This window comes from Actinia tenebrosa, unplaced genomic scaffold, assembly GCF_029948245.1.
Source record: "Actinia tenebrosa isolate PJP-AT-01 unplaced genomic scaffold, QUT_ActTen_1.0 PGA_scaffold6__47_contigs__length_16458017, whole genome shotgun sequence".
Taxonomy (NCBI): domain Eukaryota; kingdom Metazoa; phylum Cnidaria; class Anthozoa; order Actiniaria; family Actiniidae; genus Actinia; species Actinia tenebrosa.
Window position 1 is genome coordinate 8,783,648 of NW_028292583.1, and position 22,892 is coordinate 8,806,539.

Genomic DNA, 22,892 nt, shown 5'->3' on the forward strand with positions numbered 1-22,892 from the left:
TCAGGTGGTCATGTGCGCGCATGCGCAGGCCAAGAAGAGGAACCAACATGGCTGAGGAAAACCTGACAAATATTAATACTGGAGATAGCCAGTTAGACCAAAAAATACAAGAATGGATGGCTCTAGACAAGGTATGTATAACACCTTCTGTAGCTCACTGAATAGTACGAATCAGTTTTTGTTAAGTATTCTAGTAAGAACTTACTTTGCCTTACCACCTACTACGACCTACTACGACCATAAAAGAATTTTTTGCGTCTTGGATTCCAGTAGACGTTAAAGAAAAGTTTTTGAATAGATATACAAGAACAGATTTTGTAGAAACGTTATTAGTATTTGATAACAGAAACTGACTTGTCGACGACTCGTTTATCAGTGATCTATGTGCACGAGAGAGCAATCTAAGGGGAGGGCCCGACGTCTACTACTTTGCAAATCCTGTGATTAATAGATACAAAATTGATGACATAAAAAGGGATGTAGTTTTATAGCTTACGTTCCTTTGTTGATTTTATCAACACCCATTGCAAAACTGTGCAGCTTAGTTTGCTTTGTTAAGTAACAATGCAGATAAGAACGATAGCACTCAACGGCATGGAATGTAGAAAGGTGATAATTGTAGTATTGTTTAAACCAATCTTCTTATTGGTCGAAACACGGAAAATGGAGGAGAAGTATATTTTTTGTAATATTTAACTACTGACAAACTCCCTTTTAGTGATAAATCTTCTGTGCTTCAATACGACAAAAATTCTATGTGAGGAAAATGACAAATTTGAGGCTTTTTCTTTCTATTGTTTTTGGGTGTTGTGATTGGTTGAAAACCTCAGACTCAAAAGTAAACGTCTTAAGAAGCGACTTTTAGTTCATATTTTTTCACAAACATCTCTCCATAGGTTGATACATCCCCAGTAGAAAATCTCAAAATTCTGATGTTGGGCATGCGATATGCCGCAGAACAATAGAAAGCGCTATCGTTCTTATTAGGAGCATTGCTTAAGATGTATTTTACAATTGCACAAATGCAGGCTAGTGAAGCATTCTACAATAATACAAGGATATTTTTGTCAACAAGACAAAGAAATCCATTGTTTTGTTATATTTCATCCTTCCAGTGCTGACATAAAGTTTCATAAAGTTGAACAAAAAATTCCAACAAAAATCTATGTTTGCTTAAGAATGGATTGACATAAGTTAGATTAATTTATCTTATAGAGAACATAGAGTCCTGTGCAAAATTTGAGGTTTTGCAGTTTAGCAGTTTTGCAGTTCAAATGTATGTTTCTTCCATAATTCATGAATATATTTTTTATATTATTTATCATTATTTATTTCTTGATTTGCATATAATTATGTTTAAGCTTTATGCAAAACTAATTATTCGGGGCTTCTTTTATTTTATATATTTTTAGTATTTTTTATATTTATATGTAGCTAATTTGTAAAATTAGCTCAATAAAATGTAGATGTAGATATAGATTATTCAGTGGTTTTTGAGCTCATGCATAAAATAACAGATATTTGTATAGAAAATTGCATGATCTCGAGAGCCTTTGGGCGGTCCAATTTGAGAATTTTCGACACATCACGAGTATCTATAAATTCTGAATTGTATGAGAACATTGTGCGATTTTTTGTTTATAATACACTCTGCAAAATTGAGCAACTTTATTAGGACTCTACACAGTACAAATTGGGAAATAATTGGCATACTCCTCTTGTCCAATCAGAATCTAGTAATTTTGTTGAGTGTATTATAAGTCAATGATATTAATTTCGTCAAACCCAAAGAAGATTTCAATCCTACTATATATATAGGTATGGAGGTTTTCTGGAGCTCCTATGTTACTACCAATTCTCTTTTTTTCCCTAGCATCCCAAGACCCTAGAGGAAGTGAGAAACTTGATAAAAGAAAAGAATTTTGATGAACTCAAAGTCAGAATGTTATCGAATTTGTCGTTTGGCACTGCAGGTAATGTAGATTATTACAATAGATATCCCATTTGATTTCAGAATGATTTTGATGTTCAATCTAGGTCAGTCCAGGAATGTTTTAAATATCCCTGGGTGTTTATTATATCAAATCCACAATGATGCCAAAGGCAGATTTCTTTATTTGATTTCTTTTTTTGACAACAATGAGATATCATTAAATATATATTGGATAATTTTTAGGTCTAAAAAGTTAAAATATATAAATATGACTGATAATTAAAAACCTTATGTATTTGACATGTCTTGCATCAAAGTAAGACATAATTAAAATATTTTTAGGCATGTGATAGGGGAACAGCAAAATAGATTGAGAAGGGTGTTTAGGCAAAATGTCACCTGCCTTCAATCCGTTGTCCACTGCAATTTCATCTGAGAGTATGCCACTGAAAGTGAAACAAGCCTTCATGTCACAGTGCAGTTGTTTCACCAGGTTGACAAAAGTAAGCAGGCAACCAATCTTGCCTAGAATCATCCACAAGGCATCTTGATTAACGGCGTCTAAAGCCTTAATCAAATCTACAAAGACCTGGTATAATGCTATTTGCTGTCCAATGCATTTTTCTTTTCCAAAATCATGTCCATAGTACCTCTGCCTGATCTGAAACCACTCTGTGCAAAGGGCAGATATTATTCATCAACCTGTTCAGCAAGAGCCTCGCAAGAGCTTTACAAGGACTTCAATTGAGATATTATTCCACCAAGCATTTCTCATCTACATATACATGCATACATACATATACAGCATATGCAAAAACTTTGACCTTATATTATGTACTTATTGACTGAGTGGGAGGGCCATACAGGAAAATATTTGGCTCGAGGTGATGCCAGATGGCTCGCTGCACACGGTCCGCCACATGACCCTGCTCATGCCATTTTCCCGAAGGTGTTAATAATAATAATAATAATAACAACTTTATTAGACAGGGTAACACCGTTACCATAAATGATAATTTTCAGGTGGCCCTCGCCGCCAGGTGTTTTTTAAGAGCGAGCGCCTGGGCAGATACGGGTCATATGATAATTAATACAAGTATTTCAAAAGCATATGAGAAATTATGGGATATCGTCCCTAATATTTTTTTTACAATTTCTGAGGTGCTTTTGATATACTTATATAAATAAACGAAAAGGTCAAAGTCTTAGCATATTTCTGTATATGTATGCATATAATAATATATTTATATAGTATAAAATAAATATTATAATGTGGCATAATCCAGAGGTAAAAAATACTACAGATAAAGTTTTTCTTTCTATAATAAAACTACAATTAAAACAGCTTTTTCCTGTGGTCTATTCTGTAATAAAGCACTTCAGTTGCCCCAAAAGCACTGACAAGAAGTGTGAGAAGCACTCACCCATGGTTTGTGCCTCTCTTAACACTTTCTCATGCTTATGTCACTTCCTAAGTGCTTTATTTATATTTTTATCATAAGCATAAAATAAAATTTTAACAGAACCAACTGAAGTTAGGATTATTGAATTAATATTTCTTTTTTGTTGTTGGTAGGATTAAGGTCATCTATGGGTGCAGGGTTTTCAAAGTTTAATGACCTTACAGTAATACAAGCCACTCAGGTACATTTCAGGATCAGAGAAATACCCTAATTGCAAATTGCTCCTACAGTAGGCGGGCTATATGTTTTAAGATTGCATGCTCTAGTAACCATTTGAGATACTGTATTCCATTATTCCCTTTACAAAGTTATTCTTGTAATGGAATGGTGAAAAGCCTATTCTTGTCTTTCACTGGCATCATCAAAGATGTTCTCAAGACTTAAATATAACAAAACTTTCATAGGCCGAAAGAGCAATCAAAACTATATATCTCAGCCCAAGTTCTCATGAAACTGAGTTTTGGACACGAAGATATGAGCGATTGATTATCAGGGTTCGTGCTACTCCTTAAACTCCTTGAAAACTCCTTGAATTTAATTCACGTTTTCAAGGGCACTTGAAAAGCTCTTGAATTTTATGATTTTAGGGAAACTCCTTGAAAACTCCTTGAATTTTTGCTTTGATCATTACTTGCATGGTTCTGAAATAGATCTAGTCAGAAAGACTGGAGAATCTGAAAGTCAGCCATGTGCAACCACCGTGTAAAACCTTGGCATATTTAGCTGAACATACTCCTTGAAATTTCATTTTTGGGTCCTTGTATACTCCTTGAATATTCCTTGAATTTTAAGTGGTTACCTCAGCATGAACCCTGGTTATGCTCATAATCAAAAAATAATAATGCTCATAATTTAGTTAAAATGTATGTATTTTTTGTTATTTGTACTCAGTGATATTGATATTTAATTTTAATTCATTTTATTTCCTAGGGAATTGCAAAGTATATTTTAAAAACATTCTCGGATGCAAAAGAACGTGGTGTCGTAATTGGATTTGATGCAAGACATAACAGTGAAAGGTAATTTAGTACAAAATAAAAAATAAATGGTAAGTGGTTAGGATTAGAAATCGCAATGAATATTGACCATTAATAGTATTAATTTTGCTGGTGTATAATAATAAATTGATAGATCAATTTACGACAAGTGATGTACAGCCCCACCCCCAATCAATCACTTTGGTAATGCATAGTAACCGAAACTGTTCTCGTACTTCCACCCGTTTCCGACATCGCATTAACGTCATCAACATGGACCTCACAAATAAACGGACTGACCTTACTCACTTGCAACATGGCTTAACTCCATCGTAAAGAACAGTGAAATGAGCATGGACATCTGCTGCTTAATAAGACTAGACCACACCTCGAACTCAGGTGGTGAGGTCTGTGCTCTTACGTATGCTCTTCTTTGAAAGTCAAGAACTTCGAGATGTTACCACATCATCGGGCTATGAATTTCAACAGCTATGGCTCAATGACAACACAAGAAATTGAAATCTTTACTGGTTTGTGTCATATACAGCCTTCCTTGTTGTGCAGTCACCTGTTTCCAAGCCCTAGTATGCACCGGAAGGGCGTCATTATTGCTAGTGATTTAAACTGTAACCTGCTATCCAAAAGCATTGAATCTCGTGCGCTTATAGATTTGTAAACCTCATTAAACATCTCTCAACTCATCTCCATGCTCACCCGAGTTACTGAGACGACTGAAACTCTGATCGACGTAATGCTGACACTGATCAAATGCAGATTTAATTCGTAAAAGTGACGTACTGGAAATAACTCTTAGCGACTATTATCTCATTCACTGTACACTGAAGTTGAAACTACCTAAAACAAAGCCAATAGAGATAACTAAAAGAAGCTATAAAAACTTTAACACGGTTTATTTTTACATATGATCGCTCTAGATAGAAAACAAAATAATTTCTCAGATAAGAGGAAGGAAGGTTAGTTATATTGGTAGTACTGATCCAGTGTACTCTACATATATATATATTACAAACGTTTTTGGTTTGAATAACTTCATATCTCCTTCATACCTCACTAGATCTAATGCTATTCTTCTTGAGCCGAATGCTTGATACGACGTGGGGGGAAACCGTAAAATTTGCACTTTTTACTTTGTATGCGAAGAAATCATTTGAACCAGTGATTTTGGAGTCTCAAGATTACTTTCGAAAAAAATTTGAACCCTTCGGCTTTCGAGTGATTTTGTTTCAAGCAATGTAACAGTTGATTTGAATGATTATTGCTTCAGGCTTTCTCAGAGAGCAGCAGCTGTGTTTCTCAGTCAAGGTATCAAGGTCTATCTCTTCAATAAAATAACACCAACACCTTTTGTGGTAAGCGAGCTTTCTTTATCCATTACTTTCTCTATCACTCCTGTTTCTCACTTCGATTTATTTTTTCTTTACTTTTTTTACTCTCATATTCTCTAACCTTTGCTCTTCTTCTATTCTTCTATCTTTTATTCAATTTTAAAGTCCTTTTATACTGTCTTTTTCCAATCTCTTTCTTTTTCTATTTTCGTCTTTTCTTTTTATTTGTTTTCGTTATTTATATTCCTCACCTCACAATCACCGCCTTTTTCCTTTTACATTTACTTTCTTTCTGCGTTTCTTTTCTCCACTCAGAGACAGTTTATGATGTTTATCTAACTTTTTGCCATTCCCAGCCTTTTGGTGTTACGTATTACCGAGCTGCATGCGGTGTGATGATAACAGCTTCTCATAACCCAAAAGATGACAATGGTTATAAGGTATCAAATAAAGTCAAGTAATTTTAGCAAAACCATATATTCAACATCAGTATCTCTATTGAGTAGTGTCGCGATTCTCCTGTAAGTTTGATCGCGAGGACCCGCCAAAATAAACCCGTATTGTCGGCTCAGAATTACCGATCGTGATTGGCTCATAGCATTTGATTGACTGCAAAAATAGCACTTTTTTGGATTCACTTGACTCTTTTGAATTAAAGGGGTTCACTTTGGAATGTCAAAATCTCTGACAAAAAAGTTAATTTTCTACTCTTTTTTAATTTTTATGACACAAATTATTTACTGACGATGTGTCACAAAGATAAGGGAAATTACAAGCTCTATTTCTTTAACTTTCTGCTTTAAGTGAGTGAAAAAATATCGTACAAAATTTTGATTTTTAAAAGAACTGCTTGAATTACACAAAATTAGACGGAATCAGTTATCCTTTTATTTAAGATTTATCTTACCAAGTAGAATTTACTGTAATCCCAGGATTCTTTTAATACAATCATAATAAGTTTTTTAGAAAAAAATAAGCTTACTTGTTGCTTGTTACTTGAGCATAAAAGCTCAAAATTTCGAATGCGTTAAGATTTTTTAAAATGACGTGTAAAAAGAAGGAAAAAAATACCCGGCTGTAAACAGTTCAAGAAAAAAAAAACTGTTCTAAACTGGTCCTAAACATTTTTTATGACAGTGAAATGTTGATGAAAAGAAAGTTTTCAAAAACGCCCATCGTCAATTTTCTCAAAATTTCCAGAAACCGTTACTAGGACTGTTAGGTAGTGAGAATCTCAAGCTAATCTGGGTTGCTTTCCTCGCTTTTTCCTTTATTTTTTAATTGAAAATTAGGAGAATCGCGATACAAAACTCATTGCGATTTTGAGCCGCCAATACAGGTTTATATTGGCGGCGTTGGTAGAAAATATATTCCGTATTGACCGTAGTCGCGAAGAGACTACAACCAATGAATATATTTTCTACCAACTAGCCGCGAATATAAACCCGTATTTATGGCTCAAATTCGCAATAAGTTAAAGATTGTTTTTCAGAATTACTTTGCCCTCTTTTGGTGATTCTATTTGTAACAAATTCTAAAATGTGTGATTGTTTGTAACATTTTTATCTGAGGTTATCTTGCTGACTGTTTCAGGTTTATAATGAAAATGGTGCACAGGTAAGATTGTATGGGTGGTTACGCGCGCTCTGATTGGCTAAAAAGCCATGTTTTATTTCAGTATAGAAACATAGATATGGCATCAAAACCATTTTTCTATACAAAATTAAGCATAGAATAGACGTCACAGTAAAGCTACGGATACGCTATGCCCAACAAATTTGAATCGGGGTGACACACGTTGCAGCAAAATCTGCTATGTTAAGATATTTGATCAGCGGTTATAAATTTAGTGCAAGCTGATTGGTTCAAAGTTTCAAATTGTTGCACGGAATGTTGCAGCCCTGTTCACACGACGAAATTTGTTGCGCGCAATGTTGCAAGAGTAGAGCGCGATTCAACTTCAGCAATGTTGCTTGCAACAAGTTTCAGGGATAGACACATGCTGCAACAGTTATGTTTTGTGCAATGTTGCGGTCCGGCATTGCTGCATTATGCGTCTTAAGCTTAAATGTTTTATTAGTTTGTGCAGCGACTATTATAATTAGTTTAAGGTGGCTCCATAGGGTTTTATCCGCGCGCTACCCTGCAACTTCAAATCGCAAATACGCGGACGCAAACAATCCAATGCTAAAATGTTTTTTATAGGTTTTAAGATAAAGATGATATTTTCGAATGAGCATGTTTTTACTGAAATCGGAATTAATATAAGATTGCTGTTAAGCGTTGGTGCGTTTACTTTATTGCCTACTTTCTCCATTTTTTACTAATTATCGCTTTAAACCTCAAACATGAGACCTAAAAATCGCCGTTTTCTTCAAAATGGTTAAAAACATATTTTCTTCAAATTCCTTACGTCAATAGACGAGAGTTTTATCGAGATGGTCTTGAAGGAAGGAAAAAAACAACAAATAAAACCAAACAAATCATGTTTAGTGTTGATGCAGTCAGCGGTTACACCGTCATAATGCCAGTCAATAATCAAAACATACATATTTAGATCAGCTCATGTGAGGTTTGACGTTTGACCCCAAGTCGATCTACAGTCGCTCTTCCCGACTGACCTAGTCGTGAAGATCGACTTCGTCGTTCCAAATTCAATCAGTCGAACTTAATTGGGTCAAACGTCGAACTTCACATGAACTTATTTCTTAGCGAAATTCGCAAAGCCATGAACAAACGCTACAAACTTTTAAAACTTTGTGATGGTACTCCGGCAACCAATAAATATTGGCAAGAATACAAACTGGCTCGTAATAAAGTTACAACTTTATTAAGATATGCAGAAACTCAATACTGGAAGGAAAAGTTTACAAAAGCCAATAATTCAAGTACATTCTGGAAATCAGTAAACAGCATAACCGGTAAACGAAAGTCCTCCAGAGTTGGTCCTGTTAAGGACGACAATGGCACAGAGATTTTGGATGATGAGAAGAAAGCCAACTTATTTAATCAATATTTTGTAAATGCTGGTAGAGAAATTGCTGAAAGCTTTCCAGATATCACAGAGTTGCCGCAAGCACAACACATCTACAGAGTTACAGCACCCACCTGCTCTTTATTGGAACTGGAAATTGGCAATGTTATTAAAAGTCTTAAGAAAATCAAGGCTAATAAAGCAGCTGGTCTCGATGGGATATCAAGTGCTATAATCTCATTATCTGGTCCTGGAATTATCAATGGCTTGGTGAATGTTTTTAAAAGTAGTTTCGAAACAAGAATTGTCCCTTACACATGGAAGAGAGCAAAAGTTACTCCCATCTTTAAGAAAGGAACTAGAACAGACATTGCTAATTATAGACCTATTTCCTTATTGTGTATCCCTAGCAAACTACTAGAACATCAAGTTTGCTATATAATTGATGAGTTCTTAAATGAGTCCTCTCTGAAAAGTCCATCACAGTGGGGCTTTACAAGAGGTTTATCTGCAGAAGGTATGTTGTTAACGATGACAGATAGATGGAAAATGGATTTGGATAAAGGAATGTTAGTTGGAGCCATATTCGTGGATTTTAGGAAGGCTTTCGATAGTATTTCACATAATATTCTATCACTCAAGCTTCAGGCTGTGGGATTAATTGGTAATCTTCATGAATGGCTGATGCATTATTTGAAAGATAGATATCAGTGTACAGTTATAAATGGCTGTACTTCTGATTTGGAAACAGTCCAATATGGAGTTCCCCAAGGATCACTCCTTGGTCCAAGATTATATACCATCTACGTCAACGACCTACCTGATGCTATTACACTTGGGAACGTCTATATGTATGCAGATGATACTACTATATACTGCGTGGGGAAGACCTTTGACCAAGTCTGTTTGCAATTAAACAAAATACTTGAACAATTACAACTCTGGAGTATAAATAACAGACTTAGTATCCATCCTATCAAGTCTGAAGTCATGATCCTCAGCAAAACTCACTTCACTGGCCCAGCTCCACCAATTTATCTTGGAAATAAATATATCAATATTGTGGATCATACTACTTGTTTGGGCTTAGTGATTGATAATAGACTGACATGGTCAATGCATGTAGACCATGTGAAGAAAACTTTCACACAGAAGGTTGGGGCATTGAGAAGAATGAAGAAGCTTCCTGTAAAAGTATTAGAAGAGATCTATTTTAAAACCATTATTCCAGCAGTAACCTATGGTATAGTGGTGTGGGGTAATTGCAGTTCTGCAGTTATGGAGACCTTAGATCCCATTCATGCAAGAGCAGCACGAATCATTCATCACCAAGAAAACCTTCAAAAACTAAACTGGTTACCAATCTCTTACATCTACAAAAGACGCCTTCTCCTTTTAATGCATGATGTTCTTCAAGATAAAGTTCCATACTCCATGAAGTCCCTCTTCAAAGTAAAGACAAAAGCAAAATCCTCCCGTAGGGGAAACCAAGTTGAAATCCCAAGAGTAAAACATGAAGTTGGAAAAGGGACAATTCAATATAGAGGCCCAGTTATTTGGAACTTTATGAACAGAATTGTTAATTTGGAATCAAGTGTTAGTAAGGATAATTTTAAACAAATTATACGTAAATTTTCTAAAGACATTAATAATTTTTCATTCAGGGCTTCTTTAATAGCGAAAAAAGATGATGATTTTCTATATTTTTAGTCTTTTAGAAATTTTAGAAATTTAAGTATTTAGTATTTATTTATTTATTGAATTTCCATTTATTATCTATTGAATAATTATAACGAATATAAGTTTAATTGATTTTCTATATTTTTGTTTTTATTTTTATTTTTAGATATTTCTATTTAGTTATTTATAGATTATTGTAATTAGTTAGACAGCAGGTCCACATCAGCCTGTGGCTGCGTAGTTTAGTTAACCTGCTTAACAAATAAAAGTATGTATGTATGTATGTATGTATGTAAGTTCGGCTCATGTTAAATTCGACGTTTGACCTGAGCATCTGCTAATGCAATACAGTAAACTTGGGTGACCAATGGAAGTGTTTTGTTATTGCAGCTCACATCACCATATGATAAAGCAGTTTCACAGTGTATCAAAGAAAATAGTATTCCGTGGGATGAATCATGGGATCTGGAATTATCAAAATACAAAGAGTTACTAATCAATCCCTATGATGAAGTCTTTGCTGCTTACTTTGAAGCCCTGAAGAAATACTCTCACTTTGGGTAAGAAAATATAGATTGAAAATATAGAATTAAAACATTAGAAATTACATAAATTGTGAGGGATGGAAAAGAGAGAGAAAAAGAATGGGAGGTAGAGACGTGGAAAGATGGGAAGTTGTTTATAAATAACTAAAGCTTTTGGGAGAGTGCAGACTTGCTTGAGTACAATTCACGACACTCTTGTTGTATCCTAGGAATCTTAATGAACAAACCAAGATCACATTTACCTTCACACCAATGCATGGCGTTGGACAGATTTTTGCTGTTAAAGCATTTGAAGTCTTTAAACTACCTCCTTTTGTCTCAGTAATAGAACAAGTAGGTACATTACCAAGATAAGAAAGGCACTGCGCGCGCATTCAAGCGAGCGGTATCTGACGGGCTCAAGCTTACTCATATTACGTACAGCGGTAAATAATATAACAATGAAAGATAAGTGCCCCTTGTGGTTAATCTAGAACAATTCACGGGAAGCAAGGGTAGTGTAGCACTAATCTCGTATCCAGAGCCTGCGTTTCTTCTGGCCTGCGGTGACGAACGAGGGCTCTGGCATAATCCATTTTGAGACCAGGATTTCTTGGACTTCCTGTATAACAGCGCACGCGTCCAAAGACTTACCAAAAATTAAAAATTTTTCCCCCGATTTTTAATTTGTACTATGATTTTTACTTCGATTTTTACTTCGATTTAATTTTTACTTTGTTTATTTTGATCGGATTATATCTCACTTTCCGAAAATTGCGCATGCGCCAAAAATGGATTATGCCAGAGCCCTCGTTCTTCGCCGCAGGCCAGAAGAAACCCAGGCTCTGGGTACGAGATTGGTGTAGCAGGGGAGCGCTCGCGACTTCTGATAATTCAATTGATATTCTTGTTCTAATTTGTGTAATACTCTGTTTCCCATCGTGCTTCGTGATAAAGATTCGTGCTCCTGCACATTGGCTATTGCAATTCAGAATTGGAAATGCCACTGTTAAATCCCATTTCTTTCTTTCCTTTCTTTTCTTTTCCGATTTCGAAAATAACTGGAGGTTCGTCGTCCTCATCCGCAAGTTTATATCCGCACTTAAGCTAGAAGATGTTAAACTAAATGAATTCAATGTTAACATTGCCCAAGCTCATTCCTTCCCATTCTTTTAGTTCTAATCCTTGATTTGGTGTGGCATGTTGCAGATGAATCCAGACCCAGACTTTCCTACGGTTAAATACCCAAATCCAGAAGAAGGCAAAAGTGCTCTGGTAAGAACTCTAATTTGAGTTACGTATCATAGTCTTCCATGGCCATTGCTTGCACGCATCATTTCTACGCATACGATTTTGTTTGATTGTTGTTGTTGACATCATTCACAAAACACTTTCAGTTTTGTTATTGACCATGAATATATCTGATGTTGCCCATTCACAATGGTTACTGGGAAACAGTGAAATTGGATGATTGATCATGTGGTACGCTCTTGCCAAACTGATAAGATGAGAAAAGAGAAAAAATTAACTTCGACACTCGGTATATAGCGATCGTAGTTATTAACTGAGTAATATTAATATTTCCAATGAAATAACTTGGAACAGTATTAGAAAAAAAGGATTTTTCGCAGTTTCATTTGTGTTGTTGCTATTGTGTCATCCTGCACGACCATGATTCTTTACGATTACGTCATTAAGTGTTACAGAGCAATTTTCTTTAACATGCTCACAAGTTTTAAATGTGGATATATATGTAGAAATAAATATAAGGGTCACCAACTTTGTTTCAGAGCTTTGACAGTCTGAAGAAGTGAAAAAGTTGTTTTATATTTTGTCTATCTAAACATTGAAATAATGCATGTGAGCAATGCCCATGAATGTCATCTAGGGTTTGATAAAATCGATGCTTGCATGGTTTGGTTTAGAAAACCATCAATACTTGAAAGATGATGTTTTCATATAGAAAAGCAATAATAAAAATTAGAGTGTAATAGTACTAAATAAGCTAAAGTGTATTTCACTGGTTTATGAAAATCACAACTATCAATTCAGTTGCAGGGTAAAATTAGTCCAAAAATTCTTATCGTTCTTCAATCACTACACTCCCCTCACAAAGAGTAACGTCATAGTGATATATTGGCTGTAGCAACGTAAATCCTACTCTCCCGCTATGACTGCCTAAGAATTTGGTGTAAGGTTTGCAATTCGTTCTGATATTGTATTATGGCATACAGGACTTGGCGATGAAAGCTGCTGATGCAAATGGCAGTACAGTTATCATAGCAAATGACCCGGACTCTGACAGAACAGCAATTGCAGAAAAACAGTCCAAGTGAGAACTTAGCTAATTATATTACTACCATTATGTTTGAAGTGCGACCCACAGAGTTTAATAATACTTTATTCAAAAATGTAGATTACATATTTTGAAAAGGAAGACATTGAGGTTAGCCCTATATAAGTCCCCTAATTTAAAATAAATAAATAATTTAAAGAACTAATAATATATATATATATATATGTACAATACTAACTTCAAAAAATGTTCATGTGTTTCTTAAGTCTTGTTTTAAATTTATTTACGTTGGGTTCATCTGTATGATTTACTACGTTATTAGGAAGATCATTCCAAGATTTGATTATTCGCACAAAAAAAGAATATTTGTAACAATTTATTCTAGCAGATTTGGTCTGTATTTTAAATTGGTGATTAGCTCTCGTTTTCGTACTTTTACAAAGTTCAAAATAGTCACTGAAATCTAGACCGTTCATCTTGTGTACAATCTTATAGCACTCAACTAGAGAGAGGAATTCCCTTCTAAGTTGCAAAGAGTTCCATTTGAGTATCTTACATCTGTCTTCATATGCCATCTCTTGTCGTTTTTGACCTAGTGCGATGCGTGACGCTCTTCGTTGTATAGATTCAATTGCATGGATATCCTTTACTAGGTGTGGTGCCCAAACTGGGCATGCATATTCCAGAATGGGACGGACCAGTGATTTATAGAGTATGGAAAAGATTTCCTTATTTCTACTACCCGTGGTACGTTTAACTAAACCAAGGACTTTATTTGCTTTATGTACAATTGCTTCTACATGTTTGGACCAACTTAGATCGCTCGACATTATAACTCCAAGGTCTTTGTAGTCATGTACGTTCTTTAATGCTGTGTCGGATATGTGATATTGTGTTCTATTCTTATCACCCTTATGAGTTATCCTCATGGCTTCACACTTTTTAGGGTTAAACTTGACTTGCCAATCCGCCGCCCAGTCTTCTAAAGAAGCAAGGTCCGACTGTAGAGCTGTTACATCCCCAACGTCGGTTAGTCGTCGATAGATCTTAGTATCATCAGCAAACAATTTGATGCTTGATGTGGCTACATTTGGAATGTCATTTACATATAACAGAAACAAGATCGGCCCCAGAATTGAACCTTGCGGGACACCCGATGTTACTGGAGACCAATCAGAAAAGGATCCACGTATTTGCACTCTTTGTTTTCTATTAGTTAGAAAATTCCTGAACCACAATAGTAATTGATCGTCAATGCCATACCTGTTAAGCTTGAAGAGTAGGCGTTCATGTGGAACGCTGTCAAACGCCTTTGACAGGTCTAAAAAGATAACATCTGTCGCTTTTGAGGTATTTCTTGATAAACACCAGTCATTATAGCTACTTAGAAGTTGGCCTACCGTTGATCTGCCTATTAAGTATCCAAATTGATTTTGGTTTAATAGTTGATGTTCTGTCCAGAAGGCTATGACTCTTGATCGTACTATTTTCTCTGCCACTTTACAAATGATAGATGTCAACGAGATTTGACGGTAATTTTCCTTGTTGTGTTTTGGACCTTTTTTGTGGATTGGAGTTATATTTGCAATTTTCCAGTCCGATGGAAGTGTACCAGAATAAAACGACTTGTTAAACATCTTGCACAGTGATGTGGATAATTCCTTTGCACATTCTTTCAAGATACGCGGTAGTACTTGATCGGGCCCTGGGGACTTGTGAATGTTCAATTCTTTTAGATAACTTTCCACTTCATTAGCTGAACATTGAACGTTGCGTAACTTTTCAGTAACAACAAAGCCAAATTCTGGAAGGATGCATTGTTCTCGTGTAAATACAGATGAAAAGTATTCATTCATGTGTTGTGCTATGTCTTGATCACTTGTCACTTCTTGACTTCCTTCTTTAAGCAACACTAAGTCGTTGGTACCTTTTCGTTTTGATTTCATGTAGTTCCAGAATGGCTTTGAATTGTTCTCGGATTTTAATTTGTTTGCTAGATCTTTCAGATGGTTCCATTTTGCTGAATTGCATTGCTTTTTCAAAGAGTTGTTTAGATTACGGTACGCAGTCCACTGTTCCTCGTTGTTCGATTTTTTGGCTTTTTTATAGAGGTTTTCCTTTTTCCTGCACAGTTTTATTAGATCTTTGGTAATCCATGGTGCACTAATTTTCCTTTTTTGACGGTATTTTGGTATACTATCGTTGACTGCTGCAAAGTAAAGGTCTTTCCAGGTTTCCCAATTGGTGTTTATATCTTCGTCTTCCAAAATACAATCCCACGGTGTTTTATTAAACAGAGCTCTAAGATGATTCCAATCGGCTTTGCTAAATGCGTAGACTTCTTTTTTTGACACACGGTTTTGATAAGGATGGGTGTCCACTTTGAAAGTTATTGAATTGTGGTCGGAGAAGGGTTCTCCGACTTCGAGGTCTTTAATCAAATCAGCATTTGTAGTTAGTACAAGATCTAAAATATTCTTCTCGCGAGTAGGTTCATCAACTGATTGTTGTAAAAAGTTATCATGGATTATTTCTGAGAGAAGAGTGTGATGTTCAGAGGTTTTTGTAGGTTGGTTGGTAGCCCAGTCAAACTCGCTAAGATTAAAGTCACCAAGTATTAATAAATCCGTAGTTGAAATGTTAGTGAGACAATTCTGAAGGTCTTCTAAAGGTTTGAGATTGCTGTTTGGAGGTCTATAAAACACTCCAATGGTTAACTTCTTGTTGTTGTTCCCGGTAGTTATATCAATAAAGAGTATTTCTGATTGACAATTTAAATCTTCTCTTAAAGAAGTTATAATACAATTTCTCGTGGCAATCAACACTCCTCCGCCATGTCTTCCCGCATTTCCAGGACGGTCTCTTCTATAAACACTATAGTCGTTGCCGAATACTTCGGCGTCCGTTATCGAAGCGTCTAGATGGGTCTCAGTAGGGACTATGATGTCAACTTGGCTTTTGGCTAATTCTAGTTGCAATTTTGCGATTTTGTTTACGATACTCCTGGCATTCGAGTAGAATACTGATAACTTCGAGGTTTGATTTGTCACCTTATTTTTTGTGTCTACATTGTCATTATTGTTTCTGTCGTCGTGGCCAGGGTTAGGATGAATGTCTCCACAAGATAGTATACGAAGCTCCAGTTGAAAACTAGCGTCGTGGTTACTGTAGAACTTAATTCTTTGCTTGTAGAATCGTCTCCGTGGTCGGGCATACCAGAACGCCGAGTTGTTGTTTGAGATTGATACCAAGATGAATTCAACTTGTGCTGGTTTATACTCTTGAAAGTATGGATTCGGTACCAGAATATCATTTTGTCTGAAGACTTGAGTTTCATGTGTTATCTTGCGTTGGCTTTCAGTAAAAAAAGTGAGGATTAACGACCCAATAAGATAAAAACTGCGGAGCCGTTTCAAGTCAGCACGTTTAACCTTCGTCATGCCTGAGATTGTCATAAGTGGGGACTCAGTCATCCAGAGTTTGAATTCCCGTTCGCCAATTGTCAATCAAAGGGACTGAAATGTATAAAAAAAACTCGAGGGAGAGTTTGGGTTAAATTAAAGATTTTAGAGGATTTAGGTCTTAGATTTGAAGAAATAAAAATCGCGCGCGCGTGCTGTGTGCAGTTAAAGCACGCGGGGTTTTGTAGAACACAAGAGAGTGTTAGGAGAAGCTGACGACGCGTAGCGGAGTGCTTCTCGACACTTCTCGAGTGTTCTGTCAATCCCCAAGTGGTTTTTAACTCCACACTCACGCTCCCATTCAATCAGAACGCGATATTTATTATTTTATAATTAAGATTCTTAGTGGATTAAAAACTTTAATTCAGTTCAAAATCTCCCACAAGATATTTTTTGCTTCTTTTTTTCTTCTCGTTATTGTTGTTTTTGTTTGCTTTTTTATTGCAGTTCTTTGATTGGCGGTCGTTGGAATTCTAGTCGCGAACGAGACATCAAACTTGCGGGTAGCATTTCAACAATAATGGCAGTAATATGCTTTTCATTAAACTGGGGCGTAATGTTTTCCCATTTGAGACCACTGTACAAATGACATCCACTTGAGAAGAAGACCATATGTTTGCATCACATCAATATAAATGTTCTATAACCAAACTGGGGAAAACCCAAGAACAGATGTAAAGCTTATGGATTGTAGTTGAACGTTAGACGGAATGCCAAGAGTCGGTCGTTTGTCGATCTCACAACCGAGGTCTGAAAAGGGTGATCTAAGACTAGACGTATTTTGTTTTTTTTTATGTTTTCTGGTTGAAATACGAAAAACCACGTTTCTAAAAAAGAGGTCATGCCTCATATTCCAATTTTAAGAAAACTACGTTGGTCGTCTGTAAACATATTCAAGTTTCAAAGCGTGTTACTTTCCCTCAAATTTCATATTTCAAATCCGCCAACCAACAACGTTTATTGAAATAGGTTTATACTATCATTACTGATGATATAATATATTATGTTTAAGACATGATATAATGTTTTATTTTTTTCCAGTGGGAAATGGAAAGTACTTACGGGAAATGAAACAGGAGCATTGTTAGGCTGGTGGGCTTTCTTCTGCCATAAAAAAGATCATCCACAACTTTACCCAGGTTAGTTCATTTCAAATACTCTCTTGATGCTAGTTATGTTTTCTTTTGAATAAAATTCTCCCTACCATTTGTTTTCATCAGGAGATAATGTTTACATGATCGCAAGCACTGTATCCTCAAAGTTTCTAGACTCCATGGCTAAAGTTGAAGGTTTCAAATTTGATGTAAGTTTAAAACAATTTAGAGTCAATTTTGCATCACTGTGAACCAACGTGACAGTGGGCACCAACATGTTATTGCGGGTGGCGTCGTCATCGAACCACTGACATCACTAATTTAGGGGACTGTGCACTAATCACAGGGAGCCCGGCTTTGGAATTTGTACTTGAATACTGAAATAAATCAATAAAGTGCTATTATTGGACAGTCCTTTACAATTGTCTTAGATATTGCAACATATCACCTAATTCCTTCTTATATAACTGATGCTTTATATTAGGAGACCTTGACAGGTTTTAAGTGGATGGGTAATCAGGCCCATAGTCGCATGCAACAGGGAAAGACAGTCCTCTTCGCCTATGAAGAAGCTATAGGTATGTCAACATTGATTTATTCTTTTGGTTCTATCAGCCTCCTTGCGCATTATGTCCTATTGATAATGATATGCACACGTTAATCCCATATTGTTCTTCTATCGTTGTTGCGTCATTTTCAAAAGACTTGCTTCATACTAAAACAAAGAGCATGGCCGGGCATCCTGAAGTTGCTACTGCAAATGGTCTGGGAAATTTGCATGGATATAAGCAGCTTTTCAGGAGTGAAATGTGGGTCGGCCAAACACTATTTATAGATGAACGGTCTATCAATCTTTGCCATCAGTGCTTTCGGAGTCCTCTTATACCTATCCACGGATTGCAGCATCTTACTCGATTGCAGAGAGTCTCTGCAGCCAAACTAACACATCCATGTTTTATTGTCGGTAGGCTTTATGTATGGAACTAATGTACTTGATAAAGATGGTGTTAGCGCAGGAGTGGTTCTGGCTGAGATGGCTACCTACCTTAACACTCAAGGTTTAACTCTCACCCAGCAACTAAGCAAGCTTTACGAAAGGTTATATTTTACGTGTTGTCAATACCACCATTTCGAGTTCGCCTTTGCTCATTCTTAGCCTCGATTGTGTACAAATTTGTTCTTTTCTTTTATTGAGGCCCATTGTATAGTAAGGAATGTACGTACTACGGAACAATACGAGTTGATTAAAATGGCAGGGTTTTGATGAATAGCTGAATCTTGACGCACAACTGAGACTAAGGCTGAACAAAAGATAACTCGAAACTATTATCATATGCCGTGTTATTTAGACTCAAAGCGCATCAATATCTTAGGAGAACACGTTAATGATTGTTTGACTTCAACAACTAAGTATCTCGCATGCCATTCCGTCGTATTGGGCACACACACACACACACACACACACGCACACACACACACACCACACACACTTACACACTTACACACTTACACAAACACACACACACACACACTTACACACAATTACACACAATTACACACACACACACACACACACACACACACACACAGACACACACACACACACACACACACACTGGGCATGTCTGAATAACAAATAGGCATTTTAATGCCATTGCTAGCACATACCATGCTTGGCAACGGAGATCTTGGGGTTCAAAGACCATCATCCACTAAATTTTCTCAGGTACCCGTAGGTCAAACCATCGAGCAAACGCTAAAACGAAATACCAAGTCCAAAGGTGGCATTGTAGGGTTTAGTCTTAAGAGAGGAGCAGTGCAAGGATGGATGCTCACTGCCCACACTCGTGCTGCTATTGCTGATAAGTGACGCGCCATGGCTTGTTTAAACCTCAATGATGAAAGGATTTCCAAAGATGCGTAGAATCTGTATTAAGAGATGAAAGGGATGTGAAACAGGTCATGGTTGTTATTGTCAACTGGAAGAACTCATTCGAACCCTCTGGAAACTTTATTTAGTTTTATTTAGTTATGGGTTTGTGGCAAGTGATGAGTTAAACATTGATCTTTTGGAGGCTAAAGAGAAAGGGCTGCTCTTCAAGCATTTGCTAACGATCGTCTAGTTTCTAATGATAAAGCGGATTTTTTGTGGGCTCATTAGTTCATTAGTTTTTTGAAATATTGGTGATCCTTCAAAGCTTAAAGTTAGCTTCATTTTTGCTATAGCAAGTCATTACTAATTTTGTTATTTGTTTTTGTTCTTTTTACAGTTATGGTGTACATATAAGTATTAACTCTTATTACCTCTGTATGTCACCTCCCGTTATTACTAATATCTTCAATCGAATAAGAACGCTCGAAAATGGACAGGTGAGACCCCTTTATTCCTTTCTTTCTTTCTTTCCTTCCTTCCTTCCTTCCTTCCTTCCTCCCTCCCTCTCTATCTTTTTCTTTCTTTCTTTCTTTCTCTGCTCTTGCGTCAAACGGTTCCTAACTGCTTCAATCTAGTTTGACCTAGTACAAACCGGTTATGTGACGTAGTACTCTAGCTGAGCCCTTAAATACGAGCTCACTCAAGGTTAGTTTAGTTGTTACGTCAGTGAGTTGTACAGTTCAGTCCGCAACCTCAAGAGAGCCAGTCAAGCGAATAAACTCATATCCAGAGAAAGCCGAGTGTCTGGTCTAAAAGAAACCCATGTGTCAGAAAGAGAAGTAATAATCCCTCACTTCCCGTCGTGACACACGCAACTGTGCGTCTCTGTAATTGTATAAAAAGTACGTTTAGTTAACAAGTAACCGGATCTAAATTTGCGCGGCAAGGCGTTCGAATTTATGTTCGGATAGCTCAGTCTAAATCATAAATCAACAAGATTTATTACTTTTATTAGACATTTTTGAGTTACAACGAAACATCAAGCTACTTACCTGTAAATATTCATTAAATGATTGTTATGCGGGATGGGTCTATGTTTGACCGTCTTGCTCATCATCGTTTTGTTTACTTTTTTAGTATCCTTTGAGTTGTGGTGGGTTTAAGATATCTGGAATACGGGATCTCACTACTGGGTATGATAGCACCAAACCAGATAATAAAGCGGTGAGTATGTAAACCCTTCATTTATGTCATAAGCGTTGTTGGACTTGAAATTCCTTTAGGGAAAGGGGAATATCTGGACAGAACATCTTAAAAGTCGAATCCTCGACCCACCACGTAGTTCATAATGCCTTTCTTTGACTTTTCGTAAAGGTTTTACCGACCAGCAAATCAAGTCAAATGATAACATTTTATTTCGAAAACGGTTGCGTGGCAACGTTAAGGACAAGTGGTACCGAACCCAAGATTAAATACTACACAGAAATAACTGGAAGACCCGGAGAAAAGTGAGTTTGACATGAGTTTGTGAGTTTGCACAAAGTCACTCTGCACAAAGTCAGTTTGCACAAAGTCAGTCTGCACAAAGTCAGTCTGCCTTATATGTTAAGCCTTCTTTCCTGTTTCTTTCATCAACGAGAAGAGACTTCTTTAAAGCAGAAAACGCGTACCGTGATAATCAATTGTCTTCCAAATAGAGCAATAAGATTGAATGATAAATATATTTATTTCTGTCTAGAGTCGATATGGAAGCAGCTACTTCAACCCTGCAGAAACTGGTGAACAGCATTGTGATAGAGTTTCTACAACCGGAAGTAAATGATCTCATTGCTAAATCGGATTAAAACTCCTCAGGTGTTAATTATGCCAAGGCCAAATAAAGATTCTAGCCTAGCAACGAATACTGAGATAAAGTATAGAAAGCCCATGCTCTTATTTGCGCTACATCAAAAGCAAAGATAAGTAGCATGTAAAAAGAGAACTTTTTGTATGAGTGGAAAACGACACTGCAAATTCTAAGTCGTTCGAAGTGGAACCGGCGTTCCATATTTTACCGTAGCCATAAATATGTGTTTTGATTGTACAAAGCGCATGAAAACATATCCGGATGTTAAGCCTAAAATTGTTCAAATTTTGTGAAAGAAGCACCAAATTTGTTTTATGATATCCTTTTGGTATAACTAAAAAAATAAAAGCAAGACCCAAGCAAGACCTCCCTTTGTTTCATATAAATAAGTCATTTGCGCCTTTTTACCACCACTACCAAAATGCTTGGCGAATTTCTTACTTATTCAAATTTGTATTCCCTCATGAGAATAGAAAAACAAGTGTGCCAGGGAGTATGGTAGTGGTAGTAAATGATACTATAATGCAAGTGTTCTGTTGAGCATCTTTTTTACCCCTATCTTCACTGGTCCCACGAGTGCGACGAATATATAAGAAACCTATTATTAGCATACCTAATCACTTGTCTTCGAACCTGCTAGCGGCCGGACGTGTCTCTTCTGCTTCTCTGCAAAAGGCTTTAGGCTTGAATTCGGAAACTGTAGATAGGAAATACTCTTAACTCTCTTAACTCTGTATCTCCAAAAAATCCATATTTCGGACGCTAGTCCTTCGTCGGAGCAAAAGAGAAAAAGGTGGTAGGAGGGAGTAACATTGGCAAGGCATCATACCAAGACTTGTCATGCGATAAACTTGGAATCCAGTGAATGCCTTTCTTTTTGCAACAAATAAGCAGCAACGACTTGTACTGGAGAGTTGGTTTACAAAGTTTGAGCATCATCCACTGAATGTGGCTAAATGAAATTTAGGCAAAGTTAGACTCGATCCGTGTAGCAGCGAATAGTCTACGATAGCGGCTGTTTCCATTTGTTGTCTGCCCGCTGGCCACCTATATACGCTAAACGCACGCTCTCATAATCACTCGCTATTCTGGTGATTACGCCTAGTACATGCTTTTGTGACCTCTAAATTAGACTATTGCAATAGCGTCTTGCATGGTTTACCTACAAAGCAATTAAATAAGTTGCAGCGCTTGCAAAATTCAGCTGCCAGACTAATAACTAAAACTAAGCGCAGAGAACATATAACTCCTGTTTTACGCCAATTGCATTGGCTGCCTATTAAGCAAAGAATAACTTTTAAGGTCTTACTAATTACTTTTAAGATTATTAACGGTTATGCACCAACATATTTAAACAGTTTATTAGAATCTTATACACCTAAGCGCGCTTTACGCTCTGCTTCTAAGAAGCTATTGATAGTTCCT

At 36.5% G+C, this 22,892-nt stretch overlaps 1 protein-coding gene across 1 annotated transcript; it reads left to right on the forward strand.

Moving 5' to 3' along the window:
• The first annotated feature begins 25 nt into the window (after positions 1-25).
• LOC116307410 (glucose 1,6-bisphosphate synthase) lies at positions 26-21,826 on the forward strand. Its single transcript, XM_031717657.2, has 19 exons — positions 26-131; positions 1,874-1,973; positions 3,510-3,577; positions 4,327-4,415; positions 5,659-5,743; positions 6,076-6,159; positions 7,313-7,336; positions 10,764-10,933; positions 11,128-11,251; positions 12,107-12,172; positions 13,132-13,229; positions 17,696-17,793; positions 17,875-17,957; positions 18,233-18,326; positions 18,717-18,846; positions 20,019-20,118; positions 20,759-20,845; positions 20,996-21,129; positions 21,360-21,826. Exons 1-19 carry the CDS (start codon positions 48-50, stop codon positions 21,463-21,465), a joined length of 1,824 nt encoding a protein of 607 aa, XP_031573517.1. The 5' UTR covers positions 26-47; the 3' UTR covers positions 21,466-21,826.
• Positions 21,827-22,892: the final 1,066 nt, after the last annotated feature.

What these genes read in the sequence shown, in the direction of transcription:
- LOC116307410 (XM_031717657.2), top strand. Translation starts at nt 48, where the DNA reads ATGGCTGAGGAAAACCTGACAAATATTAATACTGGAGATAGCCAGTTA. An exon ending in ATAATGAAAATGGTGCACAG is followed by an intron (nt 7,337 to 10,763) that starts GTAAGATTGTAT and finishes TTGTTATTGCAG; the next exon opens with CTCACATCACCATATGATAA. An exon ending in AAGAAGGCAAAAGTGCTCTG is followed by an intron (nt 12,173 to 13,131) that starts GTAAGAACTCTA and finishes TATGGCATACAG; the next exon opens with GACTTGGCGATGAAAGCTGC.